The 23083-nt window shown below is 38.2% G+C and overlaps 1 protein-coding gene across 3 annotated transcripts in view; it reads left to right on the top strand.

The window, feature by feature from the left end:
• MBD5 (methyl-CpG binding domain protein 5) overlaps positions 1–23083 on the top strand; it is a 151787-nt gene that overhangs the window by 104762 nt on the left and 23942 nt on the right. For 2 of the 3 annotated variants that reach the window (XM_058193225.1, XM_058193234.1), the window contains 6 exons: positions 3970–4072; positions 5174–5354; positions 8278–10422; positions 15502–16533; positions 18330–18538; positions 21760–22965. In XM_058193225.1, coding sequence (XP_058049208.1) covers positions 3970–4072; positions 5174–5354; positions 8278–10422; positions 15502–16533; positions 18330–18538; positions 21760–22965 — 4876 coding nt within the window. The remainder of the gene's footprint in view (positions 1–3969; positions 4073–5173; positions 5355–8277; positions 10423–15501; positions 16534–18329; positions 18539–21759; positions 22966–23083) is intronic. The other variant, XM_058193242.1, reaches the window with a different exon arrangement.

Genomic DNA, 23083 nt, shown 5'->3' with positions numbered 1-23083 from the left:
CAAGTTCAGTCACATGAAGATAGATATTTATATTATGGCATGTTACATTATGTAAAGTAACATGTATTGAATTTATTCCAATGAACTCCATTTGAACAGTTTACAATACTGTTACTGTATGTCTTGGTTTTAATAGATATGATCTAACTTTGTGGCAACAACTGCATAATCTGCAGTAGAGGCTAAGCAATAAATCTAGTATCCACAGATTGAAAACCTGACTCTATTTTTGCTGTGACCGAACATTTATATTATAACTTCTCTGTCAAGTGTTCCTAGAACTTGGCACAAGTATAAAATCCATTATATTTTTGGCAAAGGACTTGGATAATTGCCAGCTGATCGGTATGTTAAGCAATTTGAAACTTTGCTTCCTTGGGGCACATGGTACGGCATGGTCAGAATAGCAGCTATACTATCAGCTTTCGTAATCTTTCAGATTCATTTGACTTATACAATAATAACAGATCTGTGATTAGTTTACTGTATCAGATATAAAGCAGGGCATAATTTTCTTCAACAGCACATTTGGAAGGAATGGTGCAAACAATAGAATAGAGAAAAGACTAGAATTTTGTAAAAACATGAAATAATACCTAAAGCAATTGAAAATGACTCCCGGAAGTTCCACATTTTACACAATTAAAGGGAGATTCCATTTATATTGTATTTTTCAATGGAGCTATTTATTTGAACAGTTTATACTTACGTAATTTATGTTCCTGTGTTTTGTTGGAGTACCGTATCAAAACTGGATGTTTTGTTAGGCAACATCCAGTTCCAACAATAATTCATCATTATAGGTAGTCCTTGACTTAGAACCATTCAATCAGCGACCATTCGAAATTATGACAGTGCTGAACAAAGAGACAACCTGTACCTGTGCCTGTACCTGCAACCTGTATGGCTGCTGTAGCATCCTTCCAGCCAATGATCACACTTTGGATATTTGGCAATCCACCCACACTTAAGACTGACTATAGGGACACTGCAACTGATCCACCTGCCGATCTTCCTCCGCCTCCCCCCCCCCCTTTCTGCTCTGGTTGGATCCCTGGGGCCTGCTTCTCCCTTAGCTAGATCCCCACAGGCCTTGGGCCTGCTTCCCGCCTGGCTAAATTCCCATAGGCCTTGGGCCTGCAGCCCATCCCGCTGAGTCCCACTCCCTTGGGCCATCTCTTTGTCCCATCATGTTTTGCTCTACTTTTCTCTTCCTTTCTAATTGGCTAATGTGTTGCACAGCCTTCTTATACAGAAGCTGTCTTGTGCCATCAGGAAGAGAGTGCCATTTTGTAAGCAGCCACAGTTCTTGTGATCTGAGAATTGCCTTTCCAAATGAGCGCCCAGCCAATGCAAGGCACGGCCACCTCACGCCATTCTGAAAGTGGCTGCCATTCTCACAATCTCTCAGAAGATCATGTGTCACATCAGTTGGACACTGTTTCAGAAAAGTGATCTTTGGAAGAGCTAATTGGTATGAGATGGGACCAGGAGGATTAGGCCCAAGGATGTGGGTCCCAGAGGGTCAGGAAGCTGTACAAGGGATGCCTCGGTGTGAGGGCATCCCAGTAAAGCCATGTGTGAGTTGGGGGAGTGCTACAATGCAGGTCTGGGCCTGTGCCAGGCCTCCAGGGTTTCCCCCACTCCCTGACTGATCTGCACAGTTGGTTAATGGACCACAACAGCAAGAGCCAGGAATTTGGTCATTAAGAGAGACGATCATTTGGGCATCTTGCTTAGTGACAACAACCATTTATCACCATAATTCCAGGCTCAATTTTAGTCATTAGTCAAGAACTACTTTTAGCGCTTCAAAATGAGAAATATCAAAATAGTTAATAATTAAGATTTATCAATTCATCTATGGAAAATCTTAAGTATTTTAATAAAGGTAAAAATCTGTAAAATCACAATAACACTATAAAACAGTGATGCCATGATCCCAAAATTTTAAATATTTTCGACCTTTCTCATCATCTTGATACCACCAATTCAGGAATATGCTCTAATCATTTAACTAAAATAAAATTGAAATTCCTGAGAAATGCAGTGATTTTGGAGTGTAACATTGACAGAGTACACTCCAGGTTTGGTTTCTCACTTTTTTGTATGGGAGAAAAAGTTTGTGGTTTAAGCTTAGTTCTAATGTGTGCAAAATTTCAATGTCCAATCTTCTTCAGAAAATAACTACATAACATTCCTTCGTGTCACTTTATGCTATAATTTGAGCATCCGTACATTACTAGGTGAACTATTTTTTGAACTAGGATTGGAAAGGGAAGGTAAAGAATATCCTGATTTTATGTAATATATTTTTAGACCTCAGTGTCCTCACAGATCCAGGATGCCCTAGGACAGGGGTGTCAAACTCGATTTCATTGAGGGCCGCATCAGGGTTATGTTTGACCTTAGGGGCTGAGTGGGCATGGCAGTTTTCGTCTGTGATGTCCTCTGTTTTCGCTGGTAGAGGGCTGCGGGAGGCCGTCGCAGCTGAAAACACAGCCCTCTCAAGCTCCATTTTCGCTGGCAGAGGCACTGCCAGTCCTTTGCTGTTTCCAGGGTGGCCCCGTGGGCCAGATCTAAGCACCCCGTGTGCCAGACCCGGCCCACGGGCCTTGAGTTTGACTCCCCTGCCCTAGGGGACAAGATCCTTTCTACCCCATAAACAGATGGAAGGGCAAGATTTCAGCAGTCACAGAATTCGGCTGGGTACAAATAGCAGACAGAATTTGGAGACTTCTGAACAACAGAAGAACAGGAAATGAGAGTCTTTTGTGTTCCATTTCCAATTATGCAGCAGCTTGCTTGGGAGTACTCTGCATTTATCCCAAAGTAAACTGTCACCGTTTGAGTAGGCCGAATAGATAAAATGGATTGTGCACCAGAAATTTTTCTACTTACTCTTTGCTTTATGCTGACTTATCTAGTAGTTATATGCAATCTTTCACTACGTACGGTCTAAGCCATGGTTGTCCAAACATTTGGCTTGCCTGGGCCGCATTGAGTGATAAATCGATGTTTATCAATTTATCACTCAATGAATGTGAATTGTCTTGGACTATATATAAAATATATAGTATAGTTAATGTATATAAATAATACATTTATTTTATTATATTTTTTTTATTATCTTGTAAGGCCGCACTACCAGACCAGGCTGCACTATGCAGCCCATGGGCTACAGATGACATGCCTGATCTAAACAAAAGCATTCCAGAAATAATTTCTCTTATAGACTACATTACTATCCAAATTGCATTTCATTTTTTCGCAGGTCTATACCTCTGAAAAAATTGTGCGCTAGCTGAAGGGATCTTGCAGTAGGTTAGTGATATTGGTTAAAAACAATGATGTGATATAGAAGCTTGAAAGTGGTGTGTGTGAGAGAGAGAGAGGGAGAGAGAGAGAGAGAGAGAGAGAGAGATGGAGAGATTCTTCCAATACGGGCCTAATTCTCTGCCTGAAATAACTGAACAATAGTTTTACAATACATCTATACATTAAATGTATTTATTTTATTAGATTTGGAGGCCACCCAATTCCCAAATATCTCTGAACCATTTAACATTCAAGGACAAGAAACAATGAAATAGAAATAAGATTTGGGGGGGGGGGACACAACATTCACAGAAATTGTCAAAATAATCTTTAGTGGCTTAACAATCACCCCATATTCAAATTATATATTAAATATGTAATAAAATATGCATACTGTATTCATTATATGTTAACAAGTAATAGTCACAGTATTCAAAAGAACTGAAATCTCAAGTTTTGAATGCTTGTTGCAAAATGAAGGTCAGAGAAAAATACGTTAAAAATACTGTTCTAAGTGGAAAATATATTCATCTTGACTTCTAGATAAATTATATTGCCTGTTATTGTTTTCTAATCTGCTATTTGATCTGTTAACATAAGGTGCTTCTAACACTAATTGACATAGATTTGTTACATGTTTTATTCTTTCAGTCCTAGTGGGTCTTTATTGTCCTGTTTGGAGCAGGTTAAAACATACCTGTTGACTGATGGAACATGCAAGTGTGGTTTAGAATGTCCTCTCATCCTTCCTAAGGTAACATTAGATATTCAAATATGCTAAATGAAAAACTAACTTAGCTTGAAATGTATTGGATTTTAAGTACTAACATCTCCCTATTTATTATAAGAAGATATTATCCTTCCTAGTTGAGGATGATAGATGTTGATGATGGAGATAAATCAAATACAGTTTAAATATTGAAATGTTTTTGAAATTGAACACAAAATTTAGAGGAGAAGGAATGTGTGGAAGGAGAGTAGGGCATGGGATATCATAAAAAAAGAACATGACATGATTGGCCAGTTAGAATAATGTACAAAAGCCCACCTTTGTCAGATCAGTTTTCTTAGTTGCAGTTTTACAGTATAGCAGTTCCAAAGTGCCTTTAAAAATAAATAGCTGTACTCTTTTCCACATTTAGAAATATGGTTTGTAAGAAACACTAGATAAAGGAGAAAAGTATTAATGATCCAAGATAGAAGAACCAAACCCTGTAGTAAGAAATAACTTTTAAGCAAAATTTTTGGAGAACAATTGGTCCTGTGGTTACCTTAACCTTCTGGATCGGAAGTGGGCAACAATTTCCAATCTTTCTCTCCCCGCCACCTTCCATGAGCCAGAGTGTGCAAGTCTTCCAGGTTTTCCTTGTCACCCTGCAGGGTTTTGTTTTGGTTAGTATGTTGCTTGTGGTAGAGTTTTTTGGAGGGTAGAAGAATTATTGTAATACTTTAAGCCAATCTTCTCCAATCTGGACAACTTCTAGATGTAAGTAGTTCAATTTTCAAAATTCTCAAGAGCCAAACTTAGATGGCAATTCTGAGAATTGATATCCCCCTATCTGGAGGCTTTAAAATATTGAAAGAATCCTCAAAACAGCAGAACACCATCCTGCAGATTTGCCAGCACTAAGTCAAAAGGATCTCTAAGTTCTATAATAAAGGGTTCATGAGTCATATAATAAGTTATAGGAGGTTCTCCGAGTACTCTGGAAGGGCAGCTCTTAAAAAACAAAAATTAGCATATTTTATTTGATGGACCAGTTTTAGAAGAAATTGAGAAAGTTTCTGGAGCTGTTGTATCAGTGATCTTAATTAGGACCACTATGTAACATTATGATTCCTACATTATTTTAAGGTATTTAATTTTGATCCTGGAGTTGCTGTAACACAAAGAACAGCTGAAGATGTTAAAGCAGATGAAGATGTCACTAAGCTATGCATCCATAAACGGAAAATTATTGCTGTGGCTACCCTTCATAAAAGCATGGAAGCACCGCATCCCTCATTGGTTCTAACTAGTCCTGGAGGTGGAACAAGTGAGTTCTCTTTCTCATTACAGGGAACAAGGAAATCTGATACGCTCATTTGCATAAGTAAAAATATTTTTTTTAAAAAAAACTATAAAGATAGTTATGGATAACAAAATAAGAGAGTGCTTCTTTTTATATCGGCATGCCCATCTGTTTATGAGAGATATTTATCCAGACTTTGAACCATGTGAGCCTCTTGTCTTAATCCATTAGTTTTAAATTTGCAAAGGTCTGTGGTTCACTCCCTAGCATTGTAGTTATAGAGGGCTATTTAGATAATTCTTTTTTGTAAGGTGCAAAAATTGTTGTTTTTGTTAGAATGAGCCTGAGCTATTGTATTAGATAAACAGAGGCTTCATGTGTAAAAATATTTAGATAAGTAAATCAGTGCAACAATCCCTTATCTTGGCAAAATGCTGCCATTCTGGGAATTTACTATTCCTGGGAAGTAGCTATGCTATCAGCATTCTGTGAATACAGGTAATCCTTAATTATTCAAAATTATAATAAAGCTAAAAAAAAGTTACCTAGATTTGTTCCTCATACTTACAACCGTGGTCGCAGCAATCTGTTCTGACATAGCTCCCTAAACACGACAAACCCTCTGAAGTTAAATCAATGATTCCTTATTAGGAGCACCAGTAGCCTGGCAAAAAGTTTCTCTCACCTCAGGCTAAGAAGTCTGTCTGGCTGGGAGATGAATAGTTGTCTTGTCACATCTATTCATCTCCTCCCCCTGCCTTTTATCCCCAGAGCTAGGGTGGGGCTTCGCTAGCAGCGGTGGCTCTTCTGTCCCAAGGATCAGCCTACAGATTTCCACTGCTCTCCTCTCCTCTGCCTTCTGCACATCCATATGTCAGGCACTGGATCCAGCTGTTCTTCCTCTTCCTCATCAGCCACCTCCAGACCTGTGGGCTGTTGATCTGAGGGCTGATGGATGGCCCAGGCTCCACTTCTGTCTCTCTCTGCCAGCTCCATTCCCTCTTCTCTCTTGGAGCTCTCAGGTTGCCTTGATGCTGACCCTGACTCCCATGTTTCCTCCTCATCTGATTTGGCTGCTGAAGGGGCTGGCAGACGACAGGCCACAAAACAATCCCATTATCATGTGATCAAATTTGGGCACTTAGCAATGGGTATGTATTTGCAATGGTTGCAACATCCTAGAGTCCCATGACCGTCGTACCCAGGGGACTTTGAACAAGCAACTGGGGGAGGCCAGAAGGTGGCAAGAAAGAATCCATAATATGGATTTGTTTTAAAGAGTTGCAGGCAGATGCTAGATTTGCACCTCTGGCATCTCAAAGTATCCTTGTAGTCAGTCATGAGATTCAAGTAATTTAACAACCGGTTCTCTGCCCTAATGATTTCTTCTAACAACCAGTTTGCCAAACTGTTCAGAAAGTTAACAACCAGTTCTCCCGAAGTGATGCGAACTGGCTGAATCCCATCACTGCTTGTAGTATAATTTGAAGCATGCATAGGCCTAAAAATCAAAGCAATCGTTATTACAGCCATGGTGGTGCAGTGGTTAGAATGCAGTATTGCAGGCTAATTCTGCTGACTGCCGACTGCCAGCAGTTTGGCAGTTTGATTCCCATTGGCTCAAGTTGACTCAGCCTTCCACCATTCCAAGGTCAGTAAAATGAGGACCCAGATTGTTGAGGGAAATATGTTGGCTCTGTAAACCGTTTAGAGAGAGGGTTGTAAAGCAGCATATAAGTCTAAGTGCTGTTGCTATTGCTATTATGGTCATAGACCAACATAAAGCACAAGGAAGGAATATGGTCAGGAATAGATGGCATAGGAGCAGGAAAAGTATATAAAAATATGTAAAATATATGAGCCTGAACATAAATAAGGTCAACTAAGAGTTTCTAAGCTGCTAGGCTATAAAGTGTTCTGTGGTGGCAAATTGTAGCATACTAAGACTAAGCTATAAGGTTGGGTGCTAAGAATGATCTAGAAGTTACATCCAGCAAATGTCAAGTGCACCTGCACAGAACCTGGCAATACAATGTGTTGTGGCAGGATTAATATTTAAAAGAAGCAAGGTAATGTAAAAGTGTCTCCATACACCTGGAATACTTATCTAAAAAGTAGGAAGTGGTTGTGAATATCTCTGCATTACAAATGTTGTTGTTTTACAAACCCAAAGTCACAGGAGTATTGCCATGGCCATTCTGAGAAAGGGCATTGCAGGCCTTCCTGTGGTTTGAGACTTCCAACTATGACAAGTGTGCCATGGGGCAGCATAAAGAATTTGGGGACCCAAGTCATACTGCTATGCTATGTCAAGAGGTAGACAATCGAGTACAACCTTAAATATTTGTAGTGTATGTGAAGGAAACCAATTTTGGGTGCTGGTGGAATCCATAGGGAACCAATTCTGAGTAGCTCAGCTCATACCTGAACAGAATTTTGTTTAGACTAAAAATCACATGCATGGTTTCATACAGAAATGTAGGCCCACAGGTGCCATGCCTGTATCATTGTGATATTTTTATTTTATATTGGCTAGGAGAAGTTATTTGATTTTTCTAGCTGAATTGCACAATTAACTTTGGTTAGACCTAGAAGCCTAATTAATTGGTAGTATTACCTAGTTCCTACAACATTGAATGCTCCAATTGTTTACCGTATGTACCATATCAGGACCACAGAGATCAATTTTCAATTGATTGAATTTCTGTTTCCAGTTTGCCGCAGTGACATAGGACAAAAAAATGATGAGCTTCAGGATGGCCATTGCTGAGAACTTTGAAGATTGAAACCATACATTTAGACAGCTGTAGGATAGAGAAAAATGTAATAGGGCAAAATGTATATAGTATATGAATGTCTACCAAAATTCCTGGCTAAAGTGATTTAAATTTTAGTACATGATTTATGTAGTTGTGAAATAGTAATTTTCATGTTTTTTAAAAATCAGGCATAAGTCCAATTGTACCTTCACGAGCGGCAACACCAAGATCAGTGAGGAATAAATCACATGAAGGAATAACTAATTCTGTGATGCCAGAATGTAAAACTCCTTTCAAGTTGATGATGGGAGCCTCAAATGCCATGGGTAGGTTATATGTGCAAGAGATGACTGCAAGCCAACAAGAACTTCATTCTGTCTATCCTAGACAGAGATTGGGCAATAATGAACACGGGCAGAAGTCTCCGTATCGTGGCAGTCATGGAGGAATGCCTAGTCCAGCGTCATCGGGATCACAAATATATGGAGATGGTTCAATCTCACCTAGGACAGATCCACTTGGAAGTCCAGATGTTTTCACAAGGAATAATTCCAATTTTCATGGAGCACCCAATTCTAGCCCTGTTCACATGAACAGGACCCCTCTCTCCCCACCCTCTGTTATGTTACATGGTTCTCCTGTGCAGTCATCTTGTGCAATGGCTGGAAGAACTAATATACCTCTTTCTCCAACTCTGACCACCAAAAGTCCAGTAATGAAAAAACCCATGTGTAATTTTTCAGCTAATATGGAAATGTCGCGAGCAGTGTTTCACCACAAACCACCTCAAGGCCCGCTACCGCCGCCACCACCACCACCTTCTTCATGTATACTTCAGAAAAAGCCATTAACATCAGAGAAGGATCCACTTGGCATTCTTGACCCCATTCCTAGCAAGCCCATGAATCAAAATCCTGTTATAATGAATCCAAGTACTTACCATTCAAATGTCCACTCTCAGGTACCTGTGATGAATGTAAGCATGCCTCCAGCTGTTGTTCCTTTACCAAGTAATCTCCCTTTGCCAACTGTAAAACCTGGTCACACAAACCATGGAAGCCACATGCAAAGAGTTCAGCACTCTGCTTCAACTTCTCTCTCGCCCTCACCAGTGACGTCACCGGTTCATATGATAGGATCTGGAATTGGAAGGATTGAGGCTTCACCCCAAAGATCACGCTCTTCTTCCACATCGTCAGATCATGGAAATTTCATGATGCCAGTAGGACCACAGTCATCTTGTACTAATATTAAAGTCCCCCCTCGGTCACCAAGATCAACAATAGGATCTCCTAGACCATCCATGCCATCAAGCCCTTCCATGAAGATAGATGGATTCCACCAATATAAGGACATTCCTAACTCACTGATTGCTGGAATGAGTAATGTTTTGAACCCTTTGGGCAATGCAGCTTTTCCACCTGCATCTACCGGAAGTGGGTCCATGAAGAGTCAACCTGGCTTGCTGGGAATGCCTTTAAATCAGATCTTGAATCAGCACAATGCTGCCTCTTTTCCAGCTAGTAGTTTACTCTCAGCAGCAGCCAAAGCACAGCTAGCAAATCAAAATAAACTTGCTGGTAACAATAACAATAACAGCAGTAGCAATTCTGGAATAGTTGCCAGCAATAGCAGCAATGATGGACATAGCACTTTAAACCCCATGTTTCCACCGACCGCCAATGTGCTTCTACCAACAAACGAAGGGCAGAGTGGTCGAGCAGCACTACGAGATAAACTTATGTCTCAACAAAAAGATCCTTTGAGGAAAAGGAAACCCCCAACCACTACAGTATTGAGTTTGCTTAGGCAGTCTCAGTTGGACAGCTCAGTCGGCGTTCCGAAATCTGGGCCTGATTTGATACGAAAGCAGAACCAGGGTTCATTTCCCATCACATCGATGTCTCAGTTACTTCAGTCCATGAGCTGCCAAAGCTCTCATATGAGCAGCAATAGTATTTCTAGTTGTGGGAGCTCAAATACTGTTTTGCCTTGCTCTGCTAACCAACTACATTTTACAGATACTACTATGACCTCGAGCACTCTTCCGAATTCACTGGCACAGGATTTACCTTTGAGAGGGGAAAGTATGCACTGCCTGAATTCAAACACTAATTTTGGCCATTGCACTAGTCCTGGCCCAAATAACCATCTTGCAGGCTTAATAAATCAGATGCAGCCTACTGGAAACTGTGGGGTGCTCAATCAGTCAGGAATGACTTTAGGAAATTCATTACATCTGAATCCAGCTCATCCACGAATCCAAGCACCTTCCACTAAAGTGATACCAAACAGCATTGTGAACAGCTGCAATCAAACCAGTCCTGAATCAGGTACGTTGCCTTTTGGAAAAGGTCTGAATTTGTTTTGTTTTAAATTTATAGCATTCCTTGTCTTTTAATCTACTGTACTGGGTCTGTTTGTTTTATTTCTTTGTAAAATGTATTAGCCACCCATCTTGCCACACAATAACTCTGGATGGCTTACAATATTAAAAAATAAAACTGTATAATTTATAATAATATAAATACAATACTATAAAATCAATCTAGCTAAAAAAGATGGGGGGAGGGAATATGATGAGAGGGGAAGAAGGTGGGTTCTGTCATTAATCAATCACAGAGGTGAAATTCGACCACCTCGGCCCGCCTTGGGCGAGGTAGGGAAAATTTGAATTGGTTCGCCGAACCGAACCGATTCAAATCTCCCTCTCTGCAAGCTGCAAGCCTGCAGCTTGAGGGGCTTTGGCAGTGAAGCGAGCAACTGGCCATGCTCGCCCTCTCGACACTGCAGCAAAAACCGCTCGAGTTGTCGACACTTCCCGGGCACTGCCGCTGTCCCGCTCGGCTCCCCGCCTGGACGTCATCACATCCCATGCTCTGACCCTCTGTGCATGCGCAGAAGAGGCGCACAGGAACGTAGGGTGTGCGCGCTCACATCTCCGAGACGGTAACGAAGGTAAGTGCATTTTACCCCTGATCAATCACCCACAACATGAAGCCCCTCCATTGAAGCTTCAAGCCAACTGGAAGAGCCAGGTTTTTAAGCTCTCCTGAAAGGTCAGGAAGGTTGGAGTTTACCTCACTTCAGGGGATAAGATGCTCCAGAAGGCAGGCGCAATGACAGACTGGACCTCGCCAGCCAGAATAGCTTGACCGATGGGGCCCACAGCATGCCTCCTCTGGCAGCATGGATGGGGCGGGCCAGTCCTAGTGGGATGAGATGGTCACTCAAGTAGAAAAGAAGTCTTTTAAAAAGAAAGCACAAACATTTCTTTGTTCAAAAAAAAAAGCATTAACATAACTTGGACCTGGGATACAATTTAAGTACAAGTCAACATTGTGTGGTCAGTGTAATTGGAATTTATAATGGATTTTATTTCTTTCTAAACATCTACATATATTCATGGATTGTGAATATTGCTTGCTTTTGTCATTGGTATCCATTTTTCCAAATACATTCTTATTTGGGAGCAAGACAATGTACCAAATATATCCATAGAGTAACAAAATACATGTCAATTTGAAAAAATGGAAATATAAAATGAAATTGAAATATATAGATAATAAATTTCAGTTGTTGTGCAGCTCTGCGTAGTCATATTAATTCTTAATCTTTTGCTTCCAGATAAGGCATGTTTATTAGCTGTTTAGTTACTAGCCGTTGTAATAGCAACTTATATATCAGAGGAACTGGCAACTTCTTAAACAGTATTTTTTTTTCCTGTGGATTTCTTGAGGTGTTGTCTTAAACCCAAAATACAAATATTCCCTTACTTGAATAAACATTATGTTTCAGAAAGCTTTGCATAAGCTGTTTTTTTTGGATAGGATAGATATTCATCCTTGCAGCATACTACTTTATATTGCATGCGTAATGCAAATTTTTATGCACTTTGAAATTTTTAGATGTACAGTCAACTCTATGTAAGTTAGCTTTTATATACAGTATCTGGAGAAATATCTGTATTATCTTTCCAAGGATCTTCTATGTCAACATAGCAGTTCAGAACTGAGAAGCAGAAAAAATGTTCATGGGATATTGATATTAATGTTATGTTTTTCAAATTCAGAATGTATGCTTTTGGTAGCCAATTTGCACTGGCATAATTAGCTGAACTTGGTCACATTAGAAATGGAATACTTGAGCCGATTAGAAATTATTTAGTTGCATAATAATAAGAGATTTCTTCAGTTAGTGGCATTTTTACAGATACACTTGAAGGCTTGATAGGACTTGTAGGAGGCAATGACCATTCTTCTAGCCAGCTCAGTCAGTTATCTTCTGATGGTCTTAAAATAGCATTGATTTCATAACAGCTTTGAAATTATCAGTCCTGCAATTATTTAATAACCTTTTAATAACCTTTGTAAAAGAACCTTTGCTGAAAATCAAGATATAAGCTAGTTTGGTGTAATGGTTAAGTCACCAGGCTAGAAAGCGGGAGACCATGAGTTCTAGTCCTGCCTTAAGCATGAAAACCAGTTGGGTGACCTTGAGTCAGTCCTCTCTCTCTCTCTCTCTCTCTCTCTCTCTCTCTCTCTCTCTCTCTCTCTCTCTCCCTCCCTCCCTCCCTCCCTCCCTCCCTCCTTCCCTCCCTCCCTCTTCCCCCAACTCACAGGGTTGTTATTGTGGGGAAAATAGGAGGACGGTTTATTAGAAATGTAAAAATAATAAAGGCAGGATACAAATAAATAAATAAAAATATACTCCTGCCATTCTTATACTATACACAAGACCAACGGGAAAATCTGGGAGCTGAGAAACATATTGGTTCTTCTCAAGACACCAGTCAGGAGTTGCTTCCAAATCTCCCACAAGCAAAGCACTGCTAGTTTACTGATTACATTCAGCTTAGAAGAAGATGATGTTTCCTTGGGGATGGCTATTCCCTTGGAGTCATTGCATACCGGTAGGAGAATTGGGTTTAAAGGATTAAATTCACATTGCTAGACGCTTTCTTAGCCATTTTATATCAAAATATGATACATTTGCCAGAACTATGATTTATTGAAAGGCATCTTGAGCAATAGTCAATAAGAAAGTATAAAATTTAATATAAAATAAATATCAACAAGTTAATAATTTTCTATTATCCTAATTTGGTAATACAGTTTCACTCTTTACAACCCTTTTTTTATGAACCGGTGCAGGTACCTGACCAAAAGTATTAGCTTTTTTCAGGTATTGATCCATGTTAAGAAATCTAATCTGAAAGGTGTTTGGAAATTATAGCTTATCTGAGTAGAAATTCAAAAATGTATGTAAACTATTACTATCCAGCTTCACCAATTATGTAAATCCCTTTTATAAATCAGTCTAAACTAAGTGTTCCTTTTTGCAGACTAGGAAATTGGGAAATAATAGTAAAGTTCAGATGTGTTTTTCCTGTTGATGTTTTGATCAGGATATTAGCATTTGATAAGTAAGACTTTCACACTGTCTTTTCCTGTTCCATATAGTCTGTGCAGGGATGTGTCAGATTGTTCTCTTCCTTAACCTTTCCCCAGAAAGTATCAACCTTGCTAGTTTTTAAAATCTTTTTTTGGGGGGAGGGGGGGTTAATTTGATTTAATTTTTCAGTAATAGTCCTCCTCTCCAGTTGGAATTTGATTTGTGCAGAGAATTAAATTTTGTCTGACTTTGGCCTCATTTTTCCATAGCTATTTTCCTAAGATTGTGGAATAGCATAAAACTATGATGGGTGCTTTCTTCACTCAGCAGTTTGCCAATTTTTATTAGCAAATAAAACAATACACTGCTGAACAAAATTAACCTCCATTTTTATATTTTCATTTAGAGCAAACTTACCGTTCTGTGTTAATACAAATAATTTCCTTTCAAAACCATTTTTATTAGCTCTGGATTCACTTTTCACAGCAAACAATGCTTATTTTCCATTGTAGGAAGAAAAGCATAGCCTATAGTGGTCAGAATTCAAGAATCTGGTAGCATCCTTGCTGACTAACAAATTTAATACAAAGACATAAACTCTTATAAATTGCAGTTTACTTTGAGAGATGTACATGCACAAAACTTGGCTTTGAATAAAATTTATTAATCAGAAAATATGCTATCAGACACTGATTTTACATTTCATTTCCAAAGCTATAGGTTACAATGAGTTGTACAAAAATAAAAGCAGGAAATATCTATCTATGAATCTATTGATTCTATTCAGCAGTGAAATGCACTTAGCTTCGCTACCAGTTCAGAAAGGTGAGCACATGATATGCTTGCGTGCCCCTCTTCTACGCATGCACAGAGGGTCGAAAACGGGACGTAATGTTGTCCAGGTGGGTGGGCAGAGCCTCCCGGTTCGTGTGAGCCGGGTAGATACAGCTGGATTTCACTGCTGATTCTACCTCTATGTAGTTTAAAGTGATGTTTAAATACAGAAACTCAATGGGGATTACATTTCTGTCTCATCAACATTGCAGAATTATGAAAACTTAAAAACTGGGATAGAACCATTTGCAGTGTTTTGAGCTTACAAAAAGAAGAGTGGTATATTAATGCAATTATAATTTTAAAAATTCTATACTGAAATAACTTACATGGGATTTTTAGAGAGATCTGCTAGTAAGCAGAGAAAATTGACCTGTGTTGTTCTTACTCTTTCCCCCCCCACCCCCCATAATCTTGGAAGCATTTGCATCTTGAAAGGTTTGACCTAAGTGGTAGGCAGTCCTCATTATATTCTAGATGGATAAAACCACATGGTGGCAGTCTTTAAAGAAGAATTCATTTGCTCTGGGCTCAAATTTTCCCCTCTTATCTTTTCATACTCTTTTTTTTATCATTAGTATTTAAATGTGATAACATCTTCTAGTACAGAACTTAGTGTTTGCCCCCAAGCAAAAAAATGGAATAGATATTTAGTTTTAAGTACATTAATGCAAATTATTTCTCGTGTATTGTTTCTTAGGGCTGTATTAGTAATTAGTTACATACTTTTAAGTATTGGGAGATTTTTGTAAAATAAATAAAAGTAATTGTTACCCTTTAGCATTGATCAAGAACCCCTGTTTAGTATTGCCTTGAATTAGTATGAGATAGTCTCTGGTCAGCTGAGTAGTACAGCTAAATCCATAGGGCAGAAGTAGATACGCTAGTATTCCTTAAATGTTTTGGATGATGAGTTTGATGATACCTGTCCTTGGCTATGCTGTTTGGGAATTGTAATCCAGCATGTCTGTACTGTAGTATCTCCTACCAAGTAGGCTGTCCTGTTGACTTTTTAAAAGACATGGCACTTTAGCATGCCTTAATACAATTAATTTTGGCTTGGAGTTGCATCATTGTCTCCTGTAACTATGGCAGATTTCTGTTATAAAATTAGCGTTCCTTCTTAGAGTCCTAAAGATAACTAAACTTCTAAAGTGATTTTAATATTTATTTTCCAATTTCAGGAAGGACAGGTCCCCCATCATCTACAGCTGTAGCTGGTACCTGTCAACCTGGCATCACCAAGACAACATCTGTTCTTCAAGATGGTGTCATTGTCACAACTGCAGCTGGAACGCCACTACATAGCCAACTCCCTCTTGGGAATGACTTTCCTTTTGTTGGTCCTGAGCACACTCTGCATTTTCCACAGAACAGCGCTTCAAGCAACAGTCTTCCGCACTCTTTGAATCCTAACCTCTTTAGTTCACTACCTATCTCTTTGCCAGTCAATCAGCAACATCTCCTAAACCAGAATCTATTAAATATACTTCAGCCTTCAACAGGAGAAGGCAAGTCTGAGGTCAACCTCAATCCTTTAGGTTTTCTCAACCCAAATGTAAATGCCGCTTTAGCTTTGCTCTCCGGTGAAGTGGATGGGCAGGTGCTGCAACCTGTCCATGTTCAGCTGCTAGCAGCTCTTCTTCAAAACCAAGCCCAAACATCTGCCATGTTCCCTTTAGCATCTTTCAATCTGTCCATCTCAGATCTGTTACAGCAACAGCAAAACGGTCCTGTGCCCTCAGTAACACAGATGACAGCCCCACTACCAGACCAATTGCTTAGCAGTCAGTCAGATACCAACAGAGCTGAGACCCTGTTAACCAACCCCCTGGGAAACTCTTTCCCAAGCTTTTCAAGCACAGACACTGCTTCAAATCCCCTGCTCCTCCCAGCTGTCACTGGGGCCTCAGGATTCATGACCTTGAATCCCCAGCTGTTGGGAGGCGTTCTGAACTCTACATCGGGCAGCACTGCTAACCATCCAGAGGTTTCCATAGCAATCTCCTCCCAGGCTACCACTGGCACAGCCACTACATCATCAGCAGTGGCAGCACTGTCTGTCTCAACCCTTGGTGGGACAGCAGTGATGTCAATGGCAGAAACATTGCTGAGCATATCTAATAATGCTGGGAATACATCTGGTCCAGCTAAACTCAACAATAACTCTGTGGTGCCACAGCTACTTAACCCTCTACTGGGGACAGGTCTACTTGGTAAGTTAAAATATTTTCATAGATTTTGAAAAGGAAAAAGTGGTGGGGGAGGGGAGCTTCTACTTTTTTAAGGAAAAAAAAAATCCACTTCATTGCATTTTCCCCCTAAAAGGTTTATGCTGTGTGAATCTGTTTGACCATTCCAGTGAAAAAGCACAAATAAAATTTAGAACAAATGTTAAATAGCATTTTAAAACCTTTTGTTTAGAAAGTCTGATGTTGTCTCAATTCAGTCAGCCAATTGGAATGGATTTTATTTATTTTTTTCAAAATTCATACTGCACAGTTGCTTCTTTGGGATGCAGCGTTTTATTTAAAATATCCAAGGCATCACAGGGTTGTATGAGTAGCTGTGCAATGGATGAAAAAAAAAATTCCATGTCCATAGAATTTAAAATATGCCAATGTACCTAATCCCTAAATTCCAATGCAGCAATATATAAAGATTCAAGGTAACAGGCTACCTTTCAGCTTGTGTTCACGCTATCATGCTTTGGGGGTTTTCATTTTTTATATAGTGTAGAAACTACCAGTTTCTAAATATTCTGATTTCTAATTCACATATTTAAAGCTGCAGTCATGTATACATTCAGTAGAATGTATGTCTCAGTAAACATTAAACTATTATATTATAACTCTGGGAGAGTATTGTACTCTTCCAATGAATTCAGGAACATGATTTGTATATAAGGATTTTCACATTTATTAGAATACAGTTATACAATGGACAATTTAATTGTATGAACCTGGCTAAGAATCTGCCAAATTCTTGAATTTCCTTTAGGAATATTCCTGAATATTTTGTGTCTGTGCATGTTGAGCTGTTGGATTTCATAATTAAACCATAGGAAAAGAGTTAGATAAAGCAGCATTTCAGTAAACACAGGTCTAACTTACTAATAACTCATAATAAAAAATGAATTAGTTTCAGCAAATATAAATACCAGACTATTTATATTAACTATAATCTGTTTGGTCTTTCACTCTGCAATTTTCTTCTTATGCTACAATTCCAAGTCCTTCCACTCTGCCCTTCATATCTCTCGCAAAGCCAGTTCTGTTTTGTAAAAGCTTTCAATCCAGCTCTTAAGAGTCTGCTTAAATATGTTTGTGTTAAATATATATGTAAATAAAACCTCTGGCTTTTGTAGGCTATTTTTCATGATTTTAGAAAACTCAAAGAAGTATTAAAGTAGATGTATAGATATAATAGATGTGGATATGTAGATATAGATACATATATAAAAGTTTATTACAAAGAGAGAACTATAAGTTCACATTGTGGAATATTTTTAAAAAAATATTAAAGTTATTAGCAATTAAAGGAACAAATTTCTTAATGAATTTGTGAACAAGTTTCATAAATTAGATAGCATTAGTTATATTATACCTTCACAGTTCATAGTAAATGGGTAAGGATAATGTTTAGTTTGAACAAGCTATAGTATCTCCTTTGCACAAAACGTTTAAACTATACTGGATGGCTTCAAACATCACACTAAGCCAAAAATACAAAGAAAAAAAAACCCACATTATGCTTAGCAAGCTTATATGTTGCTATATATAAATTCATTGAAAGGAGAAACCAGAGTTAGAATTTATAGTAGACAGATGTCAGGTGGCTGTAATAGGAAAAAGAAAATTCTGTAACTACCAAAGTCCCATAAAAAGCTGCAAGGAAAAATATTTCATTCTGTGTCTTTGCTGCTAAATGGAAAAAAACATGGTTTGGACAATACGTATGCTTATTCTAGGGAGAATTACTGAATTAAGTATTCATGTGTTTGGAATTGCAGGTGATGTGTCCTCGATAAACACTACTCTTAATAACCATCAGCTCACTCATCTACAGTCGTTGTTCAACAACAATCAGATGTTTCCATCAAATCAGCAACAGCAGCTTCTCCAAGGTTATCAGAATCTCCAAGGCTTCCAAGGACAACTTCCCATTCCTGGACCTCCTAACAACCCAAATCCTATGGCTTGTCTGTTCCAGAATTTTCAGGTAGAAGTTGGCTTGTTTCTTAGGGATCCATGAAAAGAATAATACTATATTAAACATTAATATATTAAAACGTAATAAAATATTACGTTTTAATATTTACGGGGATTTTATCATAAAGCAGATCTATGGATTCCATTTTATCATGTCATACTACTATACATGGTTCTAAAAATGTTTGACTGTGAGCATGTTTGACTGTTTGACTGTTTCAGGCATTAAAGTGAAAGCAATGTCATTGGTTTTTTTTAAAATGGTAAAATGAAATTGAATAAATGTGGAAATCTAGTAGTATAATCATTATATCTCAGTGCAAGAGTTGTAAATGCATGTTTACAGAAATCTTGCTCACTGAGACATCATTATCATCCTCTGAGTTGAAAAATTAAGCCAGTTTTACAAATTATTTGTGTTTCTTCTTTTATGAAAGTATTGAGGAATTGAAAACCTAGGGAAGAATTAATATAGACCATGACAAGAAAAGCTTTTTTCAGCATGAACAGTATACATTATTAGTTTGCAAAAAATCATTGTTTTCCATCTACTTTTATTCCCAGCTGCTTTTTAATAGATTTATTTCATTATATATGAATTATGCATATATCTAAACTAGTCATTGTTTATTTATTAACAACATATTTCGGAGCTAAATTCAGTGTACCAGGCTTAAGCTTTAAACTCTTTAACTATTTGGAACTTACATTTTGGAAGGAACTCCTAAATTGCTATGAAGATAGTGGAAACTTGTGACTAGTTTCAAAAACCACAATCCCAAAATTTAAATTATTAAATAACATAATATATTTTCAAACTGAGCACTGCAGTCTACTTTTATTTAGCTTGTTCAGTTTCCTTTTTTTAAACTCTTTTTTGATAACAACAGTAAAAGGCAATTTATAAATAATGTCAATGAATACATAAATAGATGCTTGATAGAAGAAAGCTTCCATCTTATTCTGTTTCCCTCCCTCTCTCTCTCTCTCTCTCTCTCTCTCTCTCTCCACATGCAAACACATACACATATATATTTCCACACACAAGTTCAGCTGACAGACAAATGATAAAATATTCAAAAGAAAGTTTTGGGTTGAAAAGAAGGAATTCTGAAACCCACATATTTTTATATTACTGAAGAAAAAATGTAAACCACAGCTGAGAGAATGCAGTTGGTATTAATAATACTGGATAGCCTTTTTCCTTCCAAAAAGTTTTGCTTCCTAAAAAGATTCTGGTGATTGTGATAGACAAACTGAACACAAGTGTAATTTCAGAATGACTATAGAAATATTACATTAACTTTTAATAACCATAATGTATTTAATCGCATAATGTTTCTGGCCCACTGCATGAGTTTAACACCGTCAAGGAAGAGTTTTGCTGATGATTTTTGTTTGTACGCAGTGTCTGATGCATCTTTATTGCAGTATCAATCAGCATTGAGGAAATCCAGTTGCTCTGATACCATTTTTTTTCCATTATGGCAATATCCTGGGTGAAACCTTTCACCATGTTCATCAGTGACTGCATCTAGATTTTCAGGAAAGAAGTCCAAGTATGAATGCAGAAAGTGGATCTTCAGTGGCACATTACACTTCATGGTTTTGTGTGCTGTAAGAAGTTTATCAACCAGCTGAATGGAGTTTGGTGCCCTGTAGTTGCCAAAAAAAATCTTCAAAAACATCCTTCAATGCTTTCCAGGCGATTTTCAATATTTTTTTCTCTGGCCCCACTAGCAGGCCCTCAAACCTTTTGTCATTGATAATGTATCTGATCTGTGGACTAACTAAAATACATTTTTAATCTTGGCATCAGTTATTCTTGAAAACATCAGTCTCATTGAAAATCTTCACCTTTCTTGTTCATTGCTTTCACAAAATTTTCATTGGTCAAGAGTTTTTTGTGAAGCAGAGACAACAATATCTTTGTCAGGTCAACAAGTGATTCTTGTGCCATGTTTTTCTGCCGTGGAATCAAATTCCTTCAGAGTAGCCATTTCTTTTTCATGTAATGGGACTTTCTTACACAGCTGTCCCATTTGCTTATGTAGCAATAACACTTGGTATATATCCAAGATACATGCCAAGTAGCAGAACCACTACTTTTAGATTGCCAACGTTATTTATTTATTAAATTTGTTGCCCACTCATCTTATCACAGGATAACTAGGCAGCTTACAATATTAAAAAGATAAAAGTATACAACACCTATAAACAATGCAAATAAAATACTATAAAAATGCAAATATTTGTTTTTCTCTTGTACTTGGTATAGTGGATGTATGTCAACAACCAATTCCATGGTTTTGGTTCTGGGTTTTTTCATGAGTTCAGTATAACCAAAAGCTACTGAACATTGCCATTGTGTGATTTATATAAACAGTATGTGATAAATTAAATGACAGATTATTTTTGTGATTAACAGCCAAAAATCTATAAGATACACCCAAAAGAATTCAGGAAGCAAAATCTTTGTTGTCCGGTGTAATAATAGAATCTTTATAAATAAATGTAAATAAAAATGAGTTCACAACTGTAAATTGTAATAAAATATGGGGACTATGAACACGAGTTATTAAGAAATAGGAGAGAAATCCCCGAATATACAAAGCCTCACTCCCTGGGATTCCATGGTAGCTGCACAAGTACAAGAATCTTTTTTTGTAATTTTAGGAAGACATAGTTGCTTTAAAGAGTTGCAGAGAAGTGCTTTGCTTCTGCTCCTGTATTCCTCAACAGACCTGCTTTGATTTGTTTCTGAAGTACTATACTACACAGTCTTGAGAATTAAACGTATACAAAATTGATTTATTTCTGAAATGCATATTTCCCCCCAATCTCAAAGTATATCATCCAACCCAAGAAGTATATTTTTCTCAGGGGAAAAAGAATATTCCAAATTTCTCTGAGCTTATCAACCAAGGGATATAGGGAAGGACATATATCAAACGAAAGCAACAAGAAAATGGTATTTAATTGAGATTCAAATTTCAAACTCCAGTGATGGATCATGCTTGTTTAGTTAGGAGACATATCCTGCAATCTAAGTTGTACAGTGCAAAAAAGCTTCAGTAAATATTGTAGATCACACTAAGCTAATGTTACTTTTAATTGTATACTTCCTTTGTAGAGACATACTTGAAAAAGGAACGAGCACCCTATGATTGCTTTAGCCCCTGTTTTTGTCTCAAGGCAGCCTCTAATTTTATTTTCCTATTATTTTTAAAGGTGAGAATGCAGGAAGAGACCTCTTTTCTGAACAAGAGAATTATCTCTCAAATAGGGATGCCACCAGTTCCTGAAAGCTCCAGTGCAGCAATTCCTCCTTTTCAAGATACTGTATGCAATTTACAACAAAGGACAGAACCATCTGTAGGACAACAGGCAAAGGACATCGGTTTAGCTTCCCAGAGTGATGGCTCAGTTGATGCCATCTACAAAGCAGTGGTAGATGCTGCAGGCAAGGGGATGCAAGTAGTCATCACCACGGCGGTTAACAGTACAACACAAATGAGCCCTATTCCAGCTCTGAGTGCCATGAGTGCCTTTACAGCCTCAATTGGTGATCCATTAAATCTTTCCAGTGCTGTCAATGCAGTAATACACGGACGAAATATTGGCATTTCTGATCATGAAGATAGAGCAAGGAACATTAGGGGGACACGATTATTGAAGAATTCAGAACACCTTAAAAATTCCAGCGACGGGGATAGCTTGGAATATTATAAACCAACAGGTTGCAACACACCAAAAAAACAGTGGGAAGGGGAGCAGAGCCCTGGAGGGGAGATGAATCGATGGAAATGTGAAGAGGTTTTAGATCATTCGTCGCATATCCTCAGTAGTCCTTGCCACGAAAGGTCCAACAATATTTCCGCATTGCCATTAGTCCAAGGCAAGCAACATCCAGTATTATTACCCCAACGAAATTGTCACAGCGATAAGATGATGGAGGAGAACTTCAGGTATAGCAATTACAAAAGAACTATGATAAGTTTTAAAGAGAGACTCGAGAACACTGTGGAACGATGTGCGCACATAAATGGAAACCGGCCTCAACAGAGCAGAGGGTTTGGAGAGCTGCTGAATCCTTCTAAGCAAGACCTAGGTGTGGAAGAACAGTCTCCAAGTTCCTCCAATAGTTTTGAAAGTTCTCTGATTAAAGACTACATCCATTACAATGGAGACTTTAATGCCAAAAGCATTAATGGGTGTGTGCCTAGTCCTTCAGATGCTAAAAGCATCAGTAGCGAAGATGACCTAAGGAATCCTGATTCCCCATCTTCAAACGAGTTGATACATTACAGACCAAGGACGTTTAACGTTGGGGACTTGGTCTGGAGCCAAATTAAAGGACTGTCGTCTTGGCCTGGTAAATTAGTGAGAGAAGATGACGTTCGCAACTCATGTCAACAAAGCACTGAGGATGGGAAGGTACATTTATGCATATGTATACCTATATTTATATATTGACAGAGGTATGACATGACATTTTTTTAAATGGGGGGGGGAAATGGTATTGATTGCATTTTTCAATTTGCATCCCTATCCC

Source organism: Ahaetulla prasina, chromosome 1 (assembly GCF_028640845.1).
Source record: "Ahaetulla prasina isolate Xishuangbanna chromosome 1, ASM2864084v1, whole genome shotgun sequence".
Lineage (NCBI taxonomy): Eukaryota > Metazoa > Chordata > Lepidosauria > Squamata > Colubridae > Ahaetulla > Ahaetulla prasina.
The sequence above is the reverse complement of the archived record's forward strand: the minus strand, read 5'-3'. Positions and strand labels throughout refer to the sequence as shown.